Source organism: Camarhynchus parvulus, chromosome 4 (assembly GCF_901933205.1).
Source record: "Camarhynchus parvulus chromosome 4, STF_HiC, whole genome shotgun sequence".
Taxonomy (NCBI): Eukaryota; Metazoa; Chordata; class Aves; order Passeriformes; family Thraupidae; genus Camarhynchus; species Camarhynchus parvulus.
This window is the reverse complement of record NC_044574.1, coordinates 33002514-33027621: the sequence shown is the minus strand read 5'-3', so window position 1 is coordinate 33027621 and position 25108 is coordinate 33002514. Positions and strand designations below refer to the sequence as shown.

General features: G+C 38.7%; 1 protein-coding gene across 35 annotated transcripts in view; it reads left to right on the top strand.

Moving 5' to 3' along the window:
* TENM3 (teneurin transmembrane protein 3) overlaps positions 1-25108 on the top strand; it is a 1284378-nt gene that overhangs the window by 1227888 nt on the left and 31382 nt on the right. For 33 of the 35 annotated variants that reach the window (XM_030947662.1, XM_030947654.1, XM_030947660.1 and 30 more), the window contains 10 exons: positions 1232-1448; positions 2506-2625; positions 3025-3286; positions 9876-10143; positions 10704-10847; positions 14492-14741; positions 15139-15159; positions 20359-20591; positions 21182-21336; positions 22187-23061. In XM_030947662.1, coding sequence (XP_030803522.1) covers positions 1232-1448; positions 2506-2625; positions 3025-3286; positions 9876-10143; positions 10704-10847; positions 14492-14741; positions 15139-15159; positions 20359-20591; positions 21182-21336; positions 22187-23061 — 2545 coding nt within the window. The remainder of the gene's footprint in view (positions 1-1231; positions 1449-2505; positions 2626-3024; positions 3287-9875; positions 10144-10703; positions 10848-14491; positions 14742-15138; positions 15160-20358; positions 20592-21181; positions 21337-22186; positions 23062-25108) is intronic. The other 2 variants (XM_030947682.1, XM_030947677.1) reach the window with 1 other exon arrangement.

Genomic DNA, 25108 nt, shown 5'->3' with positions numbered 1-25108 from the left:
CAGGCAAGTTAAATAAGAATTTTAGATGTGCAAAAGAACAGAAATCCCACTCCTTTACTATTTTGCCAGTCTTCTAACGGATCCACATAGCACAGCAATACTTAAAAGAATACCTTTAGAAGATCTCTGTTTACTTACAGTCTTTCAACATATGATTGAACAAAAATGGATGCTATTTTTCCCTTCAGAAAGAAGTTTTACTCTAAAGGCAGATTCTTTTGTGAGACAAGCAGTCATGGGTTTCCTTCGAGTGCTGCATTGGTATATTTTTCAGTTCAGTGCAGCAAGCAAGCTCCCTCTCTAATCTAAATGGAATAATAAAATGTTTGAGCTATTTCAGTCTTGCTGTTCTTTTGGGGAAACAATTATCAGCTCTGTGATACCAGATTACATTCATCTAGAAATTTTCTGTAGCTGACATTTCCAGGCTCATTTTCCTTATGACTTTACTTACAGCAAATTAGTAGTTATCAATTTGATCTTGATTTTAATCTTTGATCAAATTAGATTTCCAGAGATGTGACAGATCTATTGTTCCACATATGGGGATATTTCAGCACATAACTATAAAAGCACCCATGTGTTTAAATCTTGTTTATACTGGCCAGTATTTCCCATTCATTTATTCAGAATAAAATCTAAATGTTAAATACAGATTTTGTTCTCTCGTACACTTTCATGTGAAAAAATTTGTGGAAATTGCCTTGCCACTAGCAGCAAAATCTTTCTGCCGAGGTATAAAGGAATCCACCTTGATACATTTTGTGAAATATTTAAAGCTACTTGCAGGATAGATATTACTAAAAAACTTGAAGAAAACAGCAGAGTGGGAGTTACTTGTTTCTTTTCTCTAGCAAGTCAAATAACCTCACATAACAGCTAATTAGACCCACTTAAAATGTTTAATATTTATAAGTTAACAGTGTATGCAGAGCCTGAGTGCCTTCATTTTCTGGTTTGTTTGGCATGTTTTTAGAAAAGTATTGAATAAATAGGTTCGTTTTTACATGATACTGAGTATACCGAGGATATTCAGCTTGCATGGATTTCCATGGGAGTTTAAGAACTCAGTGGAAACAAACTCTTTAATTGGAAGTGAATTCATTGAAATCTTAATTATGAGTATTCTTTCATACTACATAATTTTTTTCATCTCCCTGCTGGCTGGCTCATTCCAATGCACAGGGGCAGGAGGAAGAGTTTGTTCATTTGTGTGACTTTCTGCCAACAGATGGGCTAGTTGACTGTATGGATCCTGACTGCTGTTTGCAGAGTTCTTGCCAAAACCAACCTTATTGTCGTGGCCTGCCTGATCCCCAGGATATCATCAGCCAAAGCCAGCAGTCTCCATCTCAGCAAGCTGCCAAAGCATTCTATGACCGGATCAGTTTCCTCATCGGAGCAGACAGCACCCACGTCATACCTGGGGAAAGCCCTTTCAATAAGAGGTGAGCCTGACTTGTCCTGTACTCGTGAGCACAGAACAAACTGGAGGGTGGGGTTCATGTGAGAAGATCTGCTATGACTGCGAATTTCTGGTGTGGATTATGAGCAAAGACCTTTCCGCTTAATATATCGAATTGCTTGTTTTGTCTCATTTCCTGCAAAATTCAATTTACCAGTGCCACTAGGTTACAGAAGGTACTTGCTATGCTTAGTATCTGTATTCTAACAGGGCACTTCATTAATGATTAAATAAATCTTTATTTAACCAGTTGATTTGGGCTAGCACAGTTGGAAATATATCAAAGCAATGAAAACACTTCAGAAGGAAAAGCAAAGCTGCACTTTTTAAACTGAGCTCACTAAATAATATAAATTATGAATTAATGTAATAGAACTGTTAAGTGCACGACAGTATAATTGCATAAACTATTTGACTGGTGCTCTGTGAAGCAGTAATGACCTGAAAATAAGCCAGTAACAGGAAGCAGGTGTCTGGGATCTCACTGAGTGAAAGAAGATGATTTACACTAGAACTACTGCGTTTGCAGTAATTTAACAGCATTAATGTGTTTGGGCACAGCAGTTGATTAAAAGTTGTTGCACTAATGTTCCTTATTGCTCTTTTAAATTTTGTATTTTATAGTCCCTGCAGTTTTACAGATTGCTTTGATACTGATTGAAAAGTACATTTTTCTTTAAGAGTCTGCCAGAAATATGACTTATAGTGGGAACATATAGAGTTTCTAAGTTCTTAAAATTCTTCAGTTAATTTCTGCTCTTAGTAACGCAGTACAGACAAAATAAACCAAAGTAAAATCAACAATACTGAAACAAAATTATTATCTGCAGATTCTAAGGCATTTGTTTATATAGTGTAAATTATGTGAACTTGTAAAAGGGTTAGAATCTGAGGAATGTTTTCTAAATGATAGTTGATAGCATGTGGAGAGGGGTGGGTGGGTGAGGGTGGATGTATGTGTGTTCGCTCACTAGCTTTTATTCATGCAAAAAGAACAAAATCCCCCAAACTTGTCATCTGATCCTCCATCTTTTTCATAGTCTTGCATCTGTCATAAGAGGCCAAGTATTAACTGCTGATGGAACACCACTCATTGGAGTCAATGTTTCCTTCCTACACTATCCAGACTACGGATATACAATCACTCGCCAGGATGGAATGTAAGTTCCTTTTGAAGCACTAAAAAGTCATAAAGACAGCAAAGGTGTTACTGAAGAGCTGCTTGTAAAACTGAGATAATAAAACAACGGGAAAAAGAGACATTAGGAAAGTGATTGACTAAAGTTGTACTTTGCACATTCTTAAAATGTAAAACGTGCTGATTATTATATACTTTAGAAGTAGAAGGACTTGCTTAATTTAAACGCAGCATCCCAAATTCTCTGTTCTCTCTGTGCAGTACAATGTAATGTAATTTAATTGATTTCTCCATTGTTCCCAGTAGAGCCATTCTGCATTCAGAGCAGTACAATGGAATGAAGAATCAATCAGTAGAATAGAGGCTGTGGATGGCTTTGGGAATTTACTGACTAGCTAGCCCTCTTGGGGTTTTTCCCTAGGTTTGACTTGGTAGCGAATGGTGGTGCCTCTCTGACACTGGTGTTTGAGCGATCCCCGTTCCTGACACAGTATCACACAGTATGGATTCCCTGGAATGTCTTTTATGTCATGGACACCCTTGTCATGAAGAAGGAAGAGAATGACATTCCCAGTTGTGACCTAAGCGGATTTGTAAGGCCAAACCCTGTTATCGTGTCCTCGCCTTTATCCACTTTCTTTAGAATTTCTCCTGAAGATAGTCCCATCATCCCAGAGACACAGGTAAGAAGTGCTTCAAATAAACACAATCTTACGCCAGGCTAGTGTTCAGAAACCAGAATGAAAACCATGCACTGCTGTAGAAAAATAAGTAATTCTGAGTAAGTGCTAGGAATTTGCAACATGTGATTATTTTCAGACCAATTTATTTATTCTATGGGATGATTTTTTTAAATTTTGTCTGAAAATGGAAAGTAAGAAAGCTGTCTGTACATCAGTACATTTGTTTGCATCACTTAATTTACAGAATGTGTTTAGCATTCAAGCACTGGCCCATAATTAGGGTACACTATGGTACGTGGGCTTTTTAGGATTGCCCTCTTGTTAGAAGTCACCTCAGAGACTGAAAACAAAAGGTGTTTTTCCACTGTGTCCTAAAGACACACACAGTTTGAATTGTCTGTTTAGTCCTAATAAATAGCATGACACACAGGTTTTCATAAAGTAGAAGAACTCTCTGCAACACTGAGGATAAGCCAGTGAGTTTGTGGTCTAATCACCTTCTTCAGAACTTGTAATACTGAAAGTAAGACTTGGCATCCAAACCTTGATTTAAATGGGAAAAACTACAGATGAAATGGGAGGTTTTAAAAATTTTTTCACGATAGGTGTATTAGATTCCTCCATCTCAAATAATAATCACTGTACAATGAATACTTTCTTGGTTCTTAAAGCATTTCAGTTGCATTTTAAGCAGTAATATATGTCTTAGTGTTGATTTCCAGACTTTTCCTAGTGAAACAGTCCTCCTTCTGCCTCCCTCTTTGCCTCTTTCTCTTGCCTTGCCCCTACTTCCACAATGTCATAACTACATAGAGCACTCTTTTTTGCATTCACTAAGAAATGTCCTTGCCTCTTCAAGAGAAACACAGAAAATGTATTCAAATGTTTTCATGCAGAGCTCTTAAGAAAAGAGCTAAATCATTAAGCAATTCATGGTAGGAGCAAGTTTAAAGGAAAGATGTAAGAAAATTACAACTAAACACTCATACAAATCTAGACTGTGCTAGGAAATTGTTGCTTTTATCCTCGCTATCATTTCTGTGCCTTTGATAGCTGCAAGTCAATTAAAAGAGAAAGTATTTTCAAAACAGAGTCCACTGAAAAACAGCTCTGATTTACTTGTTTTGATTTACTTGTTTTGGCAACAGATGATAGATTCGGTTCCTGAAATTATGGAAAATGGCTTAGCTAGATATAAATCAAGAAAAAAGTTATGATAGAAGAATGTCAGAAAATACAAATTTTAAAAAACCCCTTGTAGTGTCTAGGTAAACAAGTTATTTCTTGAGCAGTGGGACTAATGAGGTCTGGGTTCCTACTAATTCCCACCCACTGCTGTAATTCCATCTGTCTGTCACATCCAGTCCTTCCCCACAGGCTGCATTCAGCCTTTTCTTCTTTCTCATGGGAGTCCCAAATTGACTACTTCTTCCCTACTGAAGCCCTTTTTTTTTACAAATATAAAGGAACAGAATTATCTTTAGAGATTTCTAGTGTTACTTAAATTGTGATTGAAATTGTCTACCAGGTTCAAAATTTGTGAGGTGGGAGGTCTGATAGGCAGGAATGTTGGGTCAAGTTGTCTCCCTAGGAAACCAGCTGGAAGGAAGGATGTTCCCAGTAGATCCTAGGCAGTTGGTGCTGCTGGGTGATTTATGATGAGGGAAAACGCTGCGCTTGTTATGTATGCAAAAATAATCCAATTCAATACTATGTAAGAAAACATTAAGCAGTGCTTTCTTCTGTATTCTTTGCTTTTCCCACACATCATTTTCTCCTTCAGCAAGTGGGAGCTGCCCAACTGTGACTGGTGTGTACCCCTTCAGGTCAGGTTCCCCTCAGAAATGCATAATGCTCAACAATCAGCCACCAAAAAAATCACTCCTCTCATAAAAGATGGGCAGAGCCAGATACTATTGAAAACTGTGTGTTCAGCTCCAGAGGAACTGCTGCTGATCTTTTCATATAAAAAGGGACAATGGCGGTTTAAAGTCTGTGAGCCTGGAGGAAAGCACAGAGGAATAAGTTGTTCCCCATGTTCTTGCAGTCGGTGTTTAGCCACCCTGTTCGTGTGCTGTGACAGCAGTCACCATCACGTACTGCAGGAGAAAATGATAAGCTGCTGTAATCATCATCCCTTGAAGTGCTTCATCATCCCTTGGAGATAATGTTTCCAAGAGTGTACTTAGTGGCTTATGAATCCCAAATTGATCAGAAGGGGAATTAAAGTCTGTGCCAAAGGAGCAGTATGAAAGAAAACTGCAAAAAAAAGAAAGGGCAAGCAAGGGGAAAGAACAAACACAGTGGGTAAAGAGGTGATCACAGACCCAACAGATCATTACTCAAGAGGGCTGATAATAACATGTTAAGTAAATTTGGACTGCTCAGGCATGATTTTATCTACTATTAATTGCAAGTTACCATGCTTTGCCTTGACTTAAGTAGCTGAGATTAATCGGTGTGGAATGAGGCAATAAACTGCATGCAGATGAGGGAGTTCAGGTTAAGCTGGAGCTGCTTTTATGTATTAGGTAATATTGTTACTCTCTTTTTCCTAATAATTTCCTAAAATGTCTGTTTTCCATATATTGCCATGTGGTCTGGCAGAAGTCCATGTGAGTCACAGTGAGCAATTCTGAAACTGGGTATTTGAGGGTTTCCCTCTCCTAAACTTCTGTTATCCACTGTTCCATGTGCTTGCAAGATGCCTTCTGCAGGTCCTGAGCCTCTTGTTTCCATCACTTCAAGTGTATTAATGAATGAAAACTGTATGTTTTCCTTCAAATTATTTATTCAAGGTTCTTCTCCTCAGACTCTTTCTCACTAGTGGCAGTAATGAGGCAAAAGTTGGCAAAATTTATTTACCCAGAGGAATTCAGGATAAAATATGAGCCTCAATGACTTAATAAAAATAATTACTTTCTGTTTCAGGTAGGCTAGGTTTGCAGCAAAGAAATTAACCTATTTTAACATTTAAACCAACAACATAATAGGATATCTAAAAATCTTAGTATTCTATGGATGCTGCAGCCCAGTTTCACTTACCTAAAATCTCTTCAGAATTTCAAGTTCATACTTGAAATTTGAGAAAAAAAAGGAGATTATTTGTAGAACCGAATATCTTCATTTATATATTTCCTTCTTTTCCAGCACATTTTATGGTTTTCTTCTTTTTTTTTTCTTTCTGTCTGAGACTTTATACATACCTTTTTCTTTATTCTTTTATAGACACATTTTTATATTTCTATATGTATGTGGCTTTTTCCTACATCTCTTCTCTGTGGTACCTAAACCATGTTTTAAGTCTTGAAAAACCAAGTAATTTTACCCTTTTTATTTCTCCTTGATTTAAATGGTAATTTAAGAGCCTCAGTTGTAGGGGAAGGCTTTTTTTAAAAAAAGGAAAACATTTTTTCTGTCTTGAAATGAGCAGTTTCAGCTTCTACTTAAAGTATAATTTTGGTACTCCTTAATCTCAGCCTTTATATAATAGCAGCAGTTGCTAGTATCTAAAAATGCCATCTTTACCCCTCTCAAACCTAGATCATGTTACATTTTTATGCAACAGCTCAGCTGTTATTTCTCAGCAAACAACCTTTTTCTGACACTAGGACTAAAGTTTGCCCTCATTTGTGAAATTTGTCCTCAAATCCTCTATTGAATTTGTTCGATTTGCAAAAAAAAAAAAAATCGCAGCAACACAGCAGGCATTTCTCCCCCTAACTGAATTACTTATTCAGTGTTCTGAATACCATCAGAGCATGTCAGCTGAATCATATCATATTTTGGAGCAGGAAAGCATTCTAGAGCCTGAACAGCTTTAGTCCTGCTAGCCATGAGAGATGAGGAGCCTTGCATAATTTATGTGACTCGGACACCCGCTCGAACTCTGAGGACAACAAACCCTGGGAAAATTGAGGTGACCCTTATCTCGGTCCCCTGAGTTAAATATTTCACTGCTGTCCTTAGGAGAAGCTTGATCATCTACAAGTAAAATGTCAGCCATTAGAATTTGGTGGTTGGGCAATAACTCAGTTCCCTTAGGGTATCAGCCTTTCTGAAGGTAGTTCATACTCAGTCTGGAGAAGGTGAAGCAGAGACAGCTTGGTTGTGTTGGTGATTCCTGATGTGACTTTTATTCCCAGTGACTTTCCCGATTGCTTTACAATTGATGTGTTGTCATGGCTCCCATAGGAGCTCTCTGCTGTGCCTGATGATTTACCTTTTTGGATGAACATGAAACTGTTTAATTCTCTTTGTAATGCTTGATTCTGGGAGATAGATTGAATTGCATAACCTTACCTATACATTTCTAAAGTTCTCTAGAAAATAAGTTACTACAGGGGATGTTTTATGGAAAAAAGGAAGTTATAAGTCAGATTTCCAGCAGGCATTTGAGGCTTCTGCAGAAACTAATAATAGGGGTTTAGGTTTTCTTTTAAACCTCACTGAGAACTGCATGAGTGTCCTAGTTTCTAATTTGATAGTAATCCAAATACACAGTGGAATTTCTTGAAAATTGAAACTTCAAGGTGTCCTCTTTATTGCCTGTTATCTCAGCCAAGAGTACTGGAGGACCACCTGTGTGTTTAACACTGCTCTTCCACAGTTGCAGTTGTAAAAGAAGCAATGGTCGTAACAGGAGACCACTGAAGTCCATTAAATTGTGTCCTATTACAAGCATATTATTTCTTTTTCTCCTCTTGCTTACAGAGACCTCCATCTGTTAGACTAGCTTTAATGTGTAGTATGTGAGAGTCCTGCTGGTGTCTTGAGGAGGAATTTGTCTTTTGTTCCTGGGTGGTTTTTGCTTTTCCTTCAAAGTCTCAGAAAAGGAATGTGCTCACAATCACTGACCTCTCTAGAGAGAGGTGGTTTTGTTCATGTAGGAAAGATTTGCCTGGTCTCTGGATTAGACAGTCTCTATATTGAGCTGAGGGAAAACAGACTAGATTTACAAAGAGAAATGAGGCCACACTCACCTCCTTCAAGGTGACTACTTGTCATTTCTTTTCAGCCAGGTTCTTGGTGAGGAACAAAGAAATATTCAAAGAGTAAGAATTAAGAATTCAAAAATCGTAATTAATTTGTTTTGTATCTTCCAATTCATACTTTATTTCCTAAAGCTCTGTTATAGTCTTACTGAAAAACAACAGTTTCATGTCTACATGTATCGGATGTAAATAATTATAATGCCAGACAATGAGTCAAAATAGTATTTCTGAAATTTTGTTACTGTTGCTGGGAAGGAAGTAGATATAATTAATAGTGTATAAACCTTTCTGTAGATCCAGCAAAAATGCTAATGTGGAAGATGCTGTAGCATATATTGCCCTTCTTGAACATCAACCACATTACTTCACCCTACTCAACACAGTCAGTTTTTTAGAAGCAGTGTCCAAGGATTTCTGTGGCACAGAGAGCTGGCAGCACTTGTGCAGTAGCCAGGTTTTGATCCCACTGAAGTCTTAAGCCTAGTACTTGTGACAGTGCTTCTCCTGAAGTCTGCTTCCCACTAATACTAAATCATGTTTAGTCTTCAGACTTCAGGACTGAGAGACCGGGAGAGTAAAATAAACCTTTCTTAATTTACTTCCCAAGAGTGTTCCTGTAACACCACTAAGGTTCTGGGCTTGTGCTTCAGCATCCTTTGAACTCTTCACCAAAGAAACATTGGCTTTAAGTGTGTCTAGATACATTTTTCTTCTTCTTTTGTTTGTTTCAATAAACCAGGATACCTGGTAGCTGTTGACTTGCAAGTGCTGGCTGCCTCTGACTGAGGCATAGAACAGTATAGGCTGCTTTTATCCACATTACACAGAAACATCTCACATCCATTCATCACCCACAAAAGCTTCTCAGCTCAGAGGCAATGACAAGGTAGAGGAGGGGAGGAATCTTTTAAAAATAAAATTGACTCATTCCACCTCTCAGAAATGTGAAAGTGATAAACTGATATCTGAGTAGTGAATATTGATCAGAAAATATGGAAAAACTTCCCCCAAGGCATCCTACTTATCTGTCTTCAAAATAAATGGAAGAATGGTCTAGTTTAAAGTATTTACAATCCACTGGTAATGCAAATAATAAAATACCTGGGACTTCTTCCTGCTCCTACAGGAGAAATTAGGCATCCCAACCCAAATCTCAAGCTTTACTCTCCTTAGAGGCTCTACTGCCTTTATTAGACATCCCTTTATTAGTTGGGACATGGGTGGCAGTACCATAAGGGGCAATTTTAACTTAGTTGAAAGATGCTTTTTTGCCTCTTCAGGAAAAATCAGTTGGGAATGTTTTCTCACGCCTCCTTTGCGCCCCCCATTAAAAAAAAAGGAGATAATTTTGAAAGGCTAGAGCAGAAAGTACCAATTAAGCAGCTTCAGTATAATGAAGAATTTAGGCTTGACTTTTTAGAAAAAGTGTGAAACGTTATTTATTTATGGTTTTTTTAACCATGATGGCCAAATACAGATGATATTTCCTAATGGATTGTCATGTAATATGTTAGGAAGCCTTTTGTGATAGATGCACTGTTTTGTTTAATTTCCAACTAATTGAAATACTGTATTTTTCTTTTAATGATGCATAGGTACTTCATGAAGAAACAACAATACCAGGGACTGACCTGAAGTTATCATACTTGAGCTCCAGGGCTGCAGGATATAAATCTGTACTGAAGATTACTATGACCCAATCTGTTATACCATTTAATTTAATGAAGGTTCATCTTATGGTGGCAGTGGTGGGAAGACTTTTCCAAAAATGGTTCCCTGCATCCCCCAATCTAGCATACACCTTCATATGGGATAAAACTGATGCATACAATCAGAGGGTCTACGGATTATCTGAAGCTGTTGGTATGTGTTACAAAGGACTTCTGTACTTCTAGTGTTGTCTTGAACATAGGGAAGCACACCTCAAATGCTTGTATCCATTAAGAAAATGTTTTGCAGAATAAAATTACATCAGTGGATATGAAAACATACTGAAAAATACTAATCTAAGCTTTGAATTAGGAGAAAAATTTTTCTTCAGAAGGAAAAAGAAACCATTTTTCATTCAAATGAAAAGTGACGTTTTTAACTTTTTTTTCCCCATGAAGTAGCTCTCAGCCTAATAACAATGGTGTTTAGTCTGCACACACTCTGTGTACTTAAAGTAAAGCACAATAGCAGTATGACTTACATCGCAAAATGGATTTCCTCTGTACCTCTCTTAATTCACTTACTCTTAATAACTAAAATATTTTAATAACCTAAGTTTCTGGTTAGTATTTTCAACATGTGTAAGAAGCCACAGGAATTTCCATGTGTCCTAGGAGAGCAAAAGAATGTGTGTAGTTTAAGGAAATGCCATTCTTTAAACTCCTCTTCAGAATGAGATCCTGTACTGAATGAGGCCGTGTGCTGTTTTTCAGTGTCTGTAGGTTACGAGTATGAGTCTTGCTTGGATCTGACTCTCTGGGAAAAGCGCACTGCCATTTTGCAGGGTTATGAGCTGGATGCCTCCAACATGGGTGGTTGGACATTGGATAAACATCATGTGTTGGATGTTCAAAATGGTAAGGAGTTAATTTTCTTCTTACTTGTTTTACTACTCTACTGTCCTGCACTTCAAGTCTCTTATTCAAACTTTTTGCTATTTATGCTATTATTTTTTAAAAGGAAATTATAGAACATTTTGCAAATCGTAAATGCTTTGTACTTCCTCGCTCCCCAGGGAAGTGGTCACACCAAGCCAGTCAGGGTTGGCAGAAAGTGTTAGGAAAATGTTCTCAGGCACACAGTGTGATTCTTTGGGTTTATCCTGTGCAAGGCCAGGAGTTGGAGTCAATAATCCTGTGGGTCCCTTCCACCTCAGGATATTCCTTGTTTCTATTATTTACACTGAATGTCATGCTTCTGCATACTAAAAATACATATGCATAAATAAACTCATCAGTCTCTGTTGGATATGCTGTGGTGGGTTGACTCTGGCTGGACACTAAAGCCACCCAGTCACTCTCCAGCTGCACAGGGGAGAGAAAACAGAATGGAAAGCTCATGGGTTGAGATAAGGACAGTGACAGATCTCTCAGCAGTCACTGCCATGGGCAAAACAGAATTGACTTGGGAAAATTAATATAATTTATTACTAGTCAAATCACAGTAGTGGAGTGACAAAGAAAACCAATCTTAAAAACAACTTGCCCAATCCTCCCTTCTTTCCAGGCTTAACTTTACTCCTGAATTCTCCACCTCTCCCTGCCAGTGGTGCAGGGACACAGAGAATGGGGCTGTGATCAGTTCAGCACACCCTGTCTCTGTCACTCCTTCCTCCTCAGGGGAAGGACTGCTCACACTCTTCCCTGCTCCAGCATGGGCTCCCTCCCACACAGACAGGCTCCATGAACTTCTCCACTGTGAGTCCTTCCCACGGGCTGCAGTTCTTCATAACTGCTCCAGTGGGGTCTGCTCTGTGGGGTGCAGTATTTCAGGAACAGATGGCTCCAGTCCTGGCATCAAACCTGCTCCAGCACAGACTCCTCTCTCCATGTGTCCAGAGGCCCTGCCAAGAGCCTGCTCCAGCATGAGCTTCCCACAGGGTCACAGCCTCCTTTGGGCATCCCCTTGCTCTGGCGTGGGCCCTCCAGGTGGATATGTGCTCCACCACAGGTGCCCATGTTCTGCAGGGGCACAGCTGCCTCACCGAGGTCTTCTCCCATGGGCTGCAGAGCAATCTCAGCTCTGGTACCTGCAGCACCTCCTCCCTCTCCTTCTGCAGAACTTGCTGTCTGCAGAGCTGTTGCTTGCTCATATTCTCACTCCTCTCTCCAGCTGGAATTTGCTGTTGCACAGTAACTTTGGAATCAAAGTGTATTGATCAAGCACGCTGCTCAGCAACTGTTTGCAGGGTGCCATGCTAAGGGAACCTTAGCTCAACACTGAACAGGAAGAAATTTGGAAAAACTTGGCTGGAAGCATGTAGGAAAGGTGAAGTAAACAGTCACATAGCTTAAAGTAGTAGTTGGTAGCACTTGGTTTTCATGCAAGAGAGGAACCCAGAGTAATTATCAGGGAGATTGTCAGTTCTGCAGTACTTGATGTCCCATGAAGGTCTCCCCATAGTACACAAGCTTATTATGTGTAACACAGTAGTTGAAACCTAAAGCATCGCCTCTGACTGGTGAGGAAACAAGGTCACCAAATCAAGGGAGAAGGTGTCATTGTACCTAATTTAAAACTAAAAAAAAAAAAAAAAACCACCATGCAAATTATTGTGAAGTAATCCACCTAAAAATGTAAAGAGCTATAATTACAAATATATATGTAAGACTGATTCTGTTCACTGGTAAATTGATGATGGCTTTAAATTATGTTGAAGAGCACATTTGACAAGTAATGACTTTTCAAAGTGTCATGTGTCTAATTGAATAAACCAAGTGGAGAGTTGTAATGACAAGGTGGATGAGATGCATAAATCTATTCAGCAGAGAGTGCAGACAGTGTTTGCACAGAAATCCAAACTACTGCAGTAAATAGTCTAATGTACATCTTTTACTCTGTGATAATGGAGGAGAAATGTGAAGGACCAATTTTTCAAGGTAATGACAGAATAAATCAGGTGCAATAGTGCACTGTGCTGACTTCTAGAATTCCTCTGATGAAAATTGTAGAACTCAGCTATTTCAGGCAAAATTATAGTGCCATGATTGTCATAAATGATGTAATCATAGGAAAGGGGATTTCGTATACTGTTAATGCATTCTGGCTTTAACTATTCATGAAAAACACATTCTTCCTCTTTTGATTTAGATTACTTATTTAGATTACTTGCCATTAGGTTTCCATAAACCATTTTCATTTTTTCCAATTTTATCATGTTTCCAATTTTATCATATTGGTTTTACATTTATAATCTCTTGCATTTTATAACATTAAAAGCAGTGAAGACACCTAAAACATTTAAAGAGGAAAGCAAGGTATTTTTTCTCCTACCTTTCAGTACAAATCGTGCACTTTGGGAATGAGGAGGGCAGGAGAAATGCACTTTAAATTTCTTCTAAACTTCTTAAAAGATAACTGTATCCCTCAGCTCCAAATTGCATGAAACTCTGGGCATGCAATCAATAAAACCCAGATCTCTGTACAGTACAAAGTGACGTGTGGTTTACACGGATTATACCATGGAAAGACACATGGTGACTTACGAGTAGAACTGTAATAGCTGACCATTTGTAGAGGACACCTTAATGGATTCTTCGTGAGATTGAACAATCAGGGTCCTGGCAACACTTTAACATACCTTTTTTTTTTCCCTACAAGACTGAAGATTTAACATAAAGCATCCATTTTTCCTCTCAGATTTCCTACGTAGGCTATAAGGAAGAAAAATACTGCTGGCATATTGTTTTGTCTTCACAAAATTATTGTTTCTTTCATGCCTCAAAGCAGAATTAAGTTTTAGAGGCAGGTTGGCTTGGCACCACATTTTTTTTGTTGTTTTGACATTTTTAATAACTGCCTATAACTGCAGATATGGTATTGAGGCAGACTTTGTTGCCAGAGGAACACTTTTGTTGTGAGCTGAGTAAAGAATCTTTTACAATGTAAAATTGAGGCAATCGACAACTTTTTGAAGTGGCTCTTTAATTAATATTTACAATTTGCAACAGTAATCCACTTCAGATTACATTCGACATGATACTCATAATTAGTTACACTGGGACTTTAGGAATACAATTTGCAAATATATGCTTTCTCATTTTTTATAAAGCACTTTAGAATTTCAGTCCTTTCTGGACTTTTTCAAAACTGTAAAGATGTAGGAACACAGACCTTCCTTCCACTAATATACTTAACATTTCCTCCAGCATGACAATTTTTATTCTGAATTATAACTATAAAAATCATTAACATTTAAAAATAACAACTGAAAACATGTTGGGATTTTAAGAGCTACAGTATTTAGCGTTTCTACTAAATTTTGGACAAGATAATCTAATGTTGGCATGTTCATAACCGAAATATAACTATAGATGTTTTAATAAAGTTGCTATCTGTTGTGAGGAAAATATGGTGGGGAAACAATAAAAATTCATTGAACTTATACTAACTAGCTAAAAGAATATTTACAATACTTTTGCACCATTTTATGTGTATACATTCAGAGTTTTTATGAATGTTATTGGGTTTTGATTTAGTTTTTTCCTGTATTATCTGGCAGGAATCCTCTACAAAGGGAATGGTGAAAATCAATTTATATCTCAGCAACCCCCAGTTGTTAGTAGCATTATGGGCAACGGGAGACGACGCAGCATCTCCTGTCCAAGCTGCAATGGTCAAGCTGATGGTAACAAATTGCTGGCTCCAGTTGCCTTGGCTTGTGGGATAGATGGCAGTCTGTACGTGGGGGATTTCAACTACGTCCGGCGGATATTCCCATCTGGAAATGTAACTAGTGTTCTGGAGCTGAGGTATGTCTTTTTCTCATCCTGGACTTTTGGAGGTATGAGTTACTGTGGCAAATTAAAGTATTGAATAAGTTTCTGCAATTGTGTAAGTTTGAGTTTGCGAATGCTTTTGGGAACAAAACAGAAGTTGAGTCAAAAGATTTTTAAAGTACTTAAAGCTGAAATGAAAATATTTTAACTATGCTTATCTAAATGTGAGAATTTAATCTACCCAAAATAATAATTCAGCAGATTTTAAGAGTTAACATATGTGGTCAATGTAAGTGGACAATGGACAATCATTCAACACTTCACTAATGACAGATGTAAATGTTGCCTTCTTCTCTCTCGTCTTTTAACATCCTTTCTGAATGTTTGTCTAATAATGTTTTTCTGTTCTTTTTTACTTGCTCCCACCAAGAAATAAAGATTTTAGACATAGGTAAGCATTCCTTAAAGAAGATTTATATTTTTATAACTGTTCTTCTTTCTTTTTTAACAAATGAATGCTTATAATGGGCAAGTCATTTCTGAGATGTATTACTAGAAAAGAGGAGTATTTTTCAAAAATAATGAGTTCATATGTTTTAGTTTTGTCAACTGTCAGGCTGTATCGTCCTTTCTGATGAGTTCCTCTTTTCTCATCACTCTCTGTCCACAGTCAGGCTTCTTGTTATGCTTGTGTGTGCCCTCCTCTGCTGTTCCCTCATCTCTGCTCACTCCTTGCTGGCGGCTCTTTTGCTGATCCTATCAAAACTCACTCATTAATCAGATACACCAAATATGATGAGAATGGCATATAAAAGTATCAAGGGAGTTCATTTCATTAGCCTTTTGATGTTGAATCTTTTCAGGCTCTCATTGAACAGATTTGTTTCTTTAAAGGTGAGTTTCTTTTAATAATGGAAGTTGAAATAGCAGTAACACAACTCCAGGAGTTAAGATTTTAAAATACACCCAGACTCACAAAATTGGTCCCAGAAACAATAGTAATCAGAGGACTGTAGTACAGCATTCATCCATCCTGGCATCGCTACAATAATGGCAAGAACAGAAGAGTAGGTGGATGCTTAGAATTGCTTTCCACAGCAGCTGGTGCAGATAAGGAAGAAAAAAACAGAGTCATGGTAAAGTCTTGTTGTAGACATGAAACCCTGCAAATATTTGTGGCAGAACTACAAAGCTTAGCAGGCTCGCTGGTAGCTTTCTCTCCTTTTTGCTGCCAATCATTTTCCTTCCTTGTTTTTAAACAAATCCCAGAGTCATATCTCTGTTGTCCTTGTTTTTTAAATTCACTTTTCTTTGGACATACTTCTGTGTGAGGAAGGGTTTTATGTTTTCAGAAATATGTTTCAGATATGTTAGGCAAAAACTAAGGTTTCTGCATCAGTGCTAATGATCAGAATTGGTTTTGTGGTTTTTTTCCCAGGGTGACTCAAAGGCAGTCTCTTCTGTTTGGTGGGTTTAGGGTTTCACTATTACAATTAGTTTGTATGTGTTCCGCCACTCTTAAAAGAATTCTATCCCTTGTGGTATCACAGAGTTGTGATTGCAGCTAGATAGGACATTGTTTTGGCAAATATATAGAGTGTGGAATAATACTTAAAATGGGCATGTGGAATGTACAAAAAGGGATTAAAGAGTGGATGCATATTGAGGTTTGTTTTGCTGTGATTTAGTAGTGCCACCCTCTCCTGCCTCTGGCAGAACTGTGGTCACAGCCTCAACTACAGTGTTTCAGAAACTGGATCCCTGCATCTAAGAGAAGTTGGTGAGGGAGAATACTGAAGCTTTTCTGTTTTATTCATGCCTAAACATGCAGAAGCTCCGGGTAGCAAAATTGCAGTCATACCAAACAAATTAGTGTAACAGCATGAGCCCATATAGCAGCTGTGACGTGGGGGTTCCTCCTGGGGCAGGAGGAGACAGAGAAGACTGTGGAGAACTGGCTCTGCAGGAGCAGTTGGGGAGCCAGTAGGCAGGAGGTGTGGAGTCCACTGTGCAGCACAACATGATTTATTATGAGCCTGAGTTTTCTCTCACTCATACAACATTTTCCCAATGTCCACTCAGCCTTAGAGATTTGCTGATGAGAGACTTCCTAAGCCAAGTGTGGGATCTTGATGCTTAATATCCCCTGGCAGCTTTTTATTCTGTTAATTTAGCTGCCTTTTATTTAAGATGTGTAAACTTTTAGGATTCACCAAAGCCTCTTGCCAAGGGCTCTCCAGCTAAGGACACACTGTGAGATCAAGTACCTTCTTTTGGCTGCATGAATTCGTGCAGAGTCCTGTGAAATGCTGCAGAGGGAAGCACATCTGTCTGGCCTGTAAGAGGAGAAGGGAGAAAATGTCCAGTTTCACTGGCAAGCCTTTCAGACTGCTGAGGAGATTTCTACTTAAACTGCAGTTTGGAAAAAAGCCCTCAACAGACCACTTTGCAAAAGATAATTGCTAGGTATTAGAAGAAAATGCACTAAAAAAATGCATTCCCCAAGTAAAACTACTGAATGAGGCTAAATGCTAGTTCAGATCTCTTGTCTATTCAAGCATTCACCTTTCCTGGCCTATAAACACAGTGCTTCAGCACAGTGTGATGTGTCTCCTAGCTCAAGAAGCCTGTACTCTCTTTTATAGAGAGAGAATGCAGATCAAATTTCTCCTCTCATGTACCAGTGACCTCACATTTTTTTCAATCTCAAAGCTGAAATGATGTCTTTATACACACTGCTGCCTGTGGGTGATTAATGCTGATAGACATTCATGGAAGAAGTCATTTTTAGAAGGACTTTGAAGACAGGGAGGTCTTTTGTAGGCTATGGCACTATCCCAAATCTATAGAGAGCCAGAAAAAAAAGTCTAACAAACCATAAAAACAGCTTTGAGGGGATGTATGGTTTAGAGAGCACATACTGGAGGCAAGAGAGACAGGGACTGAAGCAGGAGGAGTATTTTCAAAAAAGCTATACATGGAGAATAGTCCAGGTGATTTGACAGCTGAAGAATTTAAAAATTGGCCTAATCAAGATAAAAGCAAAGAGAAATAGATAGTTACAGCTCTGTGCATGTGTGTGCACACTTTCAATTCAAAGCACTTACTATTATTCAGCATAGACAGAACAAGTTAATTTTTAGACATTTGTCTTTACAGGAGCCAGTGTGGGTATGTAACTCCATGTTTTGCAGGCTGCTGAAAGTGATTAGGCAATACTGAATGAGTCAATAAGTCACAGGCTGGGGATTTAATTTCTTTGCATTTGTTGTTATTGGTAGAAGGCAGAAGCTTAATTTCATTTCAGGGTACAATGAAATTGCATAAACTCTGCCGCTTTCCAGCTGCTGGCTGCTTATCCCTGTACTATTTTTGTGATCTGCATAGTGCTCATGGATGTTTTCTGGCTAGAAAACAAATGTGGTTTTCACTTGACAGTTATTCAGTTCCTCAAATTGTGCCTTTCTCCCATCAATTATTGGGGGTTTCTATTGGTTAAAGCCTCCTTGGCTGTGCAACCTTCACCTGAAAAGAAATGCTGAGGTTAAGCCTGTTGTATCAGCTCAGAAAGGAGCCATTAGACAACTTCGTATGGCAAGTTGGAGACTTTCTGTTGATTCAGTAGTAATATCCTGTGCACTTCCACTCTTTAAGAAAATAAGAAAATACAGGTGGTTTAAATTATCAGGTGGGTTTTTTTGTTTGATGAGGATATGGTATTTACCATGAGAACTCATCCCCTGATTTCTTTTTTGTTCGAATTAATTAGAATGTACATCTTCATATTAATGAAGAAAAGAGCTTTAAAATTTCTTTTTGGAAATAAATTGTGTTAGGCATAAATTACTTACTTTTTGATTTGATGACTTATTATTCCAATGGCTGAAAAATATGACTGAGGCAATGTTAGATGGGTTGAAGAGAGGTACTTTAATTTCAGTAGTGTAAGAAAGAACTTTATTTTAAATTACAATGAAATAAAATTTAATTGCACATTTCATATCTTACAATGTGTTTGTATTTGAAGTGTTTGCAAAGTTTCTTAAAGACCAAAGTAATCATGTAAATGGGTATAATTTAATTTGCAGTCTATGGAGGTATAAATAATTCGTACACCATATAGTGATCATATTAAATGATCGCTGCATAAATTAAGGTTTTGAAAATACCTTCCAACTATTTAGCACATTGGCAATAATAGATTTGTAACAGACAGAAATTTAAAGTAAGCCTGCATTTGATTGTTTTCAGACATGCTGTACAACACTCAGTGCAATAGCAGAGCTTTTAGAGAGGTGCTAATCACTGTGTATTTGATTTCATTAGTCTGTTTCACTTGGTTTCATTCGTTCTGAACCAACATGTTAAAGTCTTAAAACCAAATAAAGTCCTATTTATGCAACACATTTTTTCTGTGTTTTGTAATTGGATGGCTATAAAAATCTGTCCCTGCTAAAAGACATAATTTGTTCACAAGTTGTTCTTGTTGGTCTCTGCTTGCATTTTCCAAGTGGCAGTACATAAAAATATGTTACATGAGCACAGTTATGTATTTACCAAACGTGAAGTGTAGCATTCTGTGAACAGATGTTTGGCTACCACCAGACTGGTAGATCTGTTTAAGCAGCATTTTTGCAAACATCAGAAGTGACTGTTCTGACACTCTGTTTCAATCCATGAGGGGAGCATCTGAAATTACCTCATGTATTTACATGACCTTATTTCAGCTCTTCATGCCATAAATTAGGTCAGGAATCCCAACTGCAGTGGGTTAAGTTTCTACATCATAATATATCAACACAAAAGGTAATCTCCAGGGCTGTTTTTTTCACCAGCAGGGAAGAAAAGACAGTAATTCTCAATTATGTGGCACCAGAGGAGAGGCAAAATGTACGGTTCTGGGAAAACGGTTAGCAATATATATTTTCACTGTAATAAAGAGTGTGCTGGCATAGTTAGCGGTTTTCTGCCAATGTGTACAGTTATTTGAAATATGACTCTGACTTAAGAAGAATGGAAAAGCTCTGCTTGGTCTCTGGTGGAAGAGATGACATTTCCTAATGTGTTAAATCATGCATATCACACATTTGAAAGCAGTGGATTAAACAAATACTTATGAATGATGTCTTATCTCTTTCCTGCAAAGTCATCATTCAAGCTGTCTTATCTGTTCATGAATTACATAAACCATGAACCCCACAGCCTTGTATAAATTATAATAAAACAGATAGGATAATACCAACAAAGTGTAAGTGAGGCCTGGGCTCCTGCTGCAAAATTTGGAACTAGATCAAGGTTCCCAGAACTCTCAGAAGGTTTTAAACTTTAGTATTTTGATTTGACCTGTTAGAGGCACATTTGCAGTCTCAAATGAGAGAGCCTGAACTGGCCTGACAGCATCAAAGACAAAATGGACTGTCTTTCCCCAGAGGATTAATCTAGTTGGGGCTGTCTGTGACACAGATGAGAAATGTGGACCAAAACCGTTTTGGGGCCGTGACCTGTGCTACCTGTGCATGGAGCATCACCATTGACTTTAACTCTGTCTGCCTAACTGCACACTTGTAGGAACTAAACTGTTTTCTCCTTGATCCACCACTGTTAGCTGCAGTTAACTACAGCATATGCGATGTGTTATTCCATTTTGCAGCAACAACCCAGCTCACAGATACTACCTGGCAACTGACCCCGTGACGGGAGATTTGTACGTTTCCGACACAAACACACGCAGGATATACCGGCCCAAGTCGCTCACTGGTGCAAAAGACCTGACCAAAAATGTTGAGGTCATAGGAGGAACGGGGGAGCAGTGCCTGCCCTTCGATGAGGCAAGGTGTGGTGATGGAGGCAAGGCGGTGGAGGCAACTCTCATGAGCCCTAAAGGTAAAAAGAGCTCTCCCTCTGTAACATTCAGAATAATACAGAAGTTCAGAGCTGGGGGCGTGATTGTGTTTAATTACTGAATTCAATAGTTGGCTCAAAAATTGGGGATTTGAGTAATTTTTTTACAAGTAGAAAGTCTATAGAGGAAGAGAGCTACAGGGGACTGATTTTTTTGAAATCAATTAGGGTTGATTTTTTAGGAAGTATTTGGCTTGAGTGGTTATTGAGCATTTTTAAACACTCAATAAGAGCATTTAGATTATGTGTTTGGCAGGCAGCAGTGAATATCTAAAATGAGCATTGCTTTTGGCTCCATTTATTCCATGTTTAAAGTTAACTTAAAAGCTAGGCCCTTCCAACACACAAAAGCAATTGAACAGCAAATGCAATCAACAGTAGTAGATTTCATGCTGAATACTGGTTTGTCATGAAAAATACATTAACAAGCTGTATTACTACCTACTCCCTGAGACCAGATTTTCTGCCTACAATTTCTACTAGATACATGCTACCTATACCCTTAGTTGAGGATAGTATATTCACTGGTAGTACAACCAAAAAAAACCTAATTTTTATTTGCTTCACTGAAGGAATAGCAATAGACAAGAATGGGTTAATCTACTTTGTTGATGGGACCATGATCAGAAAAGTGGATCAGAATGGAATAATATCGACGTTGCTTGGCTCCAATGACCTTACCTCAGCACGACCTCTAACCTGTGATACCAGCATGCACATCAGCCAGGTACTTTTCAGTTGCTGCTAATTTGGAAAGCTGAGCTGGTGATAGAAACTGAGATGAAGCTTTTGAGCCCCTTAAAATAAAAGTGGGTGGAGTGTGATGGATATTTAACAGCAGGTTTGGGGGAGAAAGCAACCTGTTCCACAGGCATGAATTGCACTGTATTCTCTTAGCTATAAATGCTGCTGTATTCAATTTTTCTGCCCATAAAGTTCAGTTTGGTTTAGAACAGCAAAACTATCAGCAGGAAACATTAAGCCTGGTAGTAAATACTGGGAGAATGGCATATCTGTTAGAACTATCTTGGCATGTTGATGTTTTCTGAATTGCTGACATCCTTAGCCTACTAGAGTGGATGAAAGGATTTACACAAACCCCCCGTATGTTTCTATTTTTATTAAAAACTTGTGTAGGTAAGAAGGGACATGTCAGTAGTAGTATGTTCCAAAAATGGTGTACAGTGTTTTATAATCTGGAAGGTAGTATGTTATTTTTGCTACTACAAGAATAAAGATGAAAACTGTTGGCAAGTATTTAGACATCAATATCTGTCTCTATAGTTCTTTATGCATTTGTGATGCAGAAAAGTATTGCATTTATTGGAGGGGAAACTCAGCCTGTGTTATAGTTTCAATGCAACTGGCTTTCTTTTCAATAAAATGGATGCCTGAATATTGTTCCCCTTGCCTGCCTGAAAACTTTAGTTTGCTGCATGTATTCATGCAAGTTCTTCAGTCGTGATTGCTTACAGCAGATGGAAAATATCCTTACATCGGTGTCTAAAACTGAAGGTTAATTAATTCATTTAATCTGCACTGGTTAGCTGTTTAACAAAACACTTCTATTTGTTTAGGTTCGTCTGGAATGGCCTACAGATTTAGCTATCAACCCAATGGATAACTCCATTTATGTGTTGGATAACAACGTGGTTCTGCAGATCACGGAGAACCGCCAGGTGCGCATTGCCGCGGGGCGGCCGATGCACTGCCAGGTGCCGGGCGTGGAGTACGTGGTGGGCAAACACGCCGTCCAGACCACGCTGGAGTCGGCCACCGCCATTGCCGTGTCCTACAGCGGCGTGCTCTACATCACAGAAACCGATGAGAAAAAGATAAACAGGATAAGGCAGGTCACAACTGATGGAGAGATCTCTTTAGTTGCTGGAATACCCTCGGAGTGTGATTGCAAAAATGATGTTAACTGTGACTGCTACCAAAATGGAGATGGCTATGCTAAAGATGCCAAACTCAATGCCCCTTCCTCCTTAGCTGTGTCTCCAGATGGCACCCTCTATATTGCTGACCTGGGAAACATTAGGATACGGGCTGTGTCAAAGAACAAACCCTTAATGAACTCAATGAACTTCTATGAAGTTGCTTCTCCAACTGACCAAGAGCTGTATATCTTTGATGTCAATGGTACCCACCAGTACACTGTGAGTTTAGTCACCGGGGACTACCTGTACAACTTCAGCTACAGCAATGACAATGATATTACTGCGGTGACCGACAGCAACGGGAATACTCTTCGGATCAGGCGGGATCCCAACCGAATGCCAGTAAGAGTGGTCTCTCCTGATAACCAAGTCATCTGGCTGACCATAGGCACCAATGGATGTTTGAAAAGCATGACTGCACAAGGGCAGGAGCTGGTCTTATTTACCTACCATGGCAACAGTGGACTTCTGGCAACCAAAAGCGATGAGACTGGATGGACCACTTTTTTTGAGTAAGTACATAAAATAAAATCAGATGCCTTACAGTTTTATTGAATTCTAAGGACCATTTGAAATGTTTCTGGGTGAAGTAACTGTAAAGTTGACCCTTGATAGCAAAAAGCACAGAAAGATACTTTTAGTTTCCCATGCTGTCTTTCTCTGTCTTACTTGTCTGCCTTCTTCTGAACATTGGGTCTGAATAATTTTGAATTCACTATTTTGAACTTCAGTTTTATATATTGAGATAATAGTGAGACAACATTTCACTCTTGTCAAGAAATTTTTAACTCAGACAACCATGGGTTTGTAGATTTGCATCAAAAACTAGATTTTCATCCCACTTGCTCATTAGATTGACATTCTTCTGCTGCAAATACTGACAAGAAATTTGTCTTTGCTGCTCTATTTTTTTTTTTAAGCAAAAGCATTTCTGCATGTTCTTTTGCCCAAAAATAACATCTGGGTGGGTAGTAAAATTCTGTGTTTCACCAAGTGGAGGGTAGGAAGGATCTCCTGGACAGCACAGCAGGCTTTCACACAGGTGGACCCAGTTGGAGGAAGCTGAGAAGAGAAATGTGTGCCATGGGGGAACTGTCATTCCTGTAGGAATAAACTGAAAACACTGAAGCCACCAGCACCATATCATGTACAGGTGCTAGCACAACAGCAAGAGGTATTACTGGAACAGTAGGACTTGTAATTTTACCAGCCTCAGGAAAAATCTTTTCAGTGAATTGCTTTAGCCTGTGTTACACTCATTAAGTCATCAATGCCTGTTCATAACAGACAGATTAGCAAAGCGTTTTACAGAATCCTCAATTCTATTGACTAAGGAAGATCGTGACAATTTATAGATAAACTAGTAGAACCAGAGAATTCACACACAGGCTTTATCAGCAACTTCATCTCCAAATGATCTGAACTGCCAACTGAATACACTAAGCAAACATAACAAAAATGCAGCTTAAAACAGAAACCATTATTTCAGAAAAGGTCAATGTAGAATTAACACAGATTTTTTTCAGTTGTCTCTGCCAGTTGGAAAAGTATGTGTATTTTTAACTCACATGAAAGACATGATGAGGTTGGGTAAGAAGGTATGTATGAAGGAGTGGAAGATGTAGTATTAGTGTGATAAGTAAAACTGTTAAGAGGCCTCTAGTTGGACTATTCAGGATTACAAAGGGCATCATGAAAATTCAGTAAGTCCCTCTTCTTTTTATTTCCCCCTCTTCTTTTCTCGTATCTTTATGATGAAATGCAGTAGCAACTGCTGCCAAGGTCAGGGCTTAAAAAAAAGCTTTCAATTCAACACACATGATAAAGAAAATAAAGTGCCAGTGTCAGGCAGTGGCAGCAAAGCCAAACATCTGTGTTCTGAGATAACTTCATATTTCTGTCAGTGTACATTTGGCTGAGGCAGTGTGCAGGAGGACTCTGAGCACCTGTATCTACTCTCCAGCCTTTACAGATGCCCATCAGAGACACAAGAGCAGCAGGTGCTGCTTCACTGCATATTGTGTCCTGAAGTGGAGACAGGGCTAGGAATGCTGATCCCTGACAAAGACAGCAGGTGGGATGGTACTGCTGCCAGTTTTAAGGTATTCTTACAATAATCTGTAAATTGGCAGGGCTTTGGTAGCGGGCACCTTCCCAAAGCATTAGCACACATCTGTAATATTTAATTGTGCTTTGGTGCATCCGCTGGGGATCTTTTTAGGTCCTGCCAAGAGGACACAGAAGCACAGCAAGGGTACACAGGAATGAGAAGGTGTTTGATTGGCAGGGCAAGTGTTCTTCTCTTGAGTTAGCCCTGTCCTGTATGCTGAGAGACCAAAGCACAGCATTAGGTGGGCTGGAAGTAGCCATCTATTTCCACAGAGAGTAAAGTCAGTGTTGAACTGTGACAGACACTGCCACTTGTTTCCAATAGGCAAGTTGGGCAAGGCAGTCAGTTTGGGGGACAGTGAAGTCCTGTACAGAAATGAAGGCATCTGCTGGGTACAGCAGGCAATTTTAATCATGCTGACATTCATACTGGCTAATTGAGGACCTAGA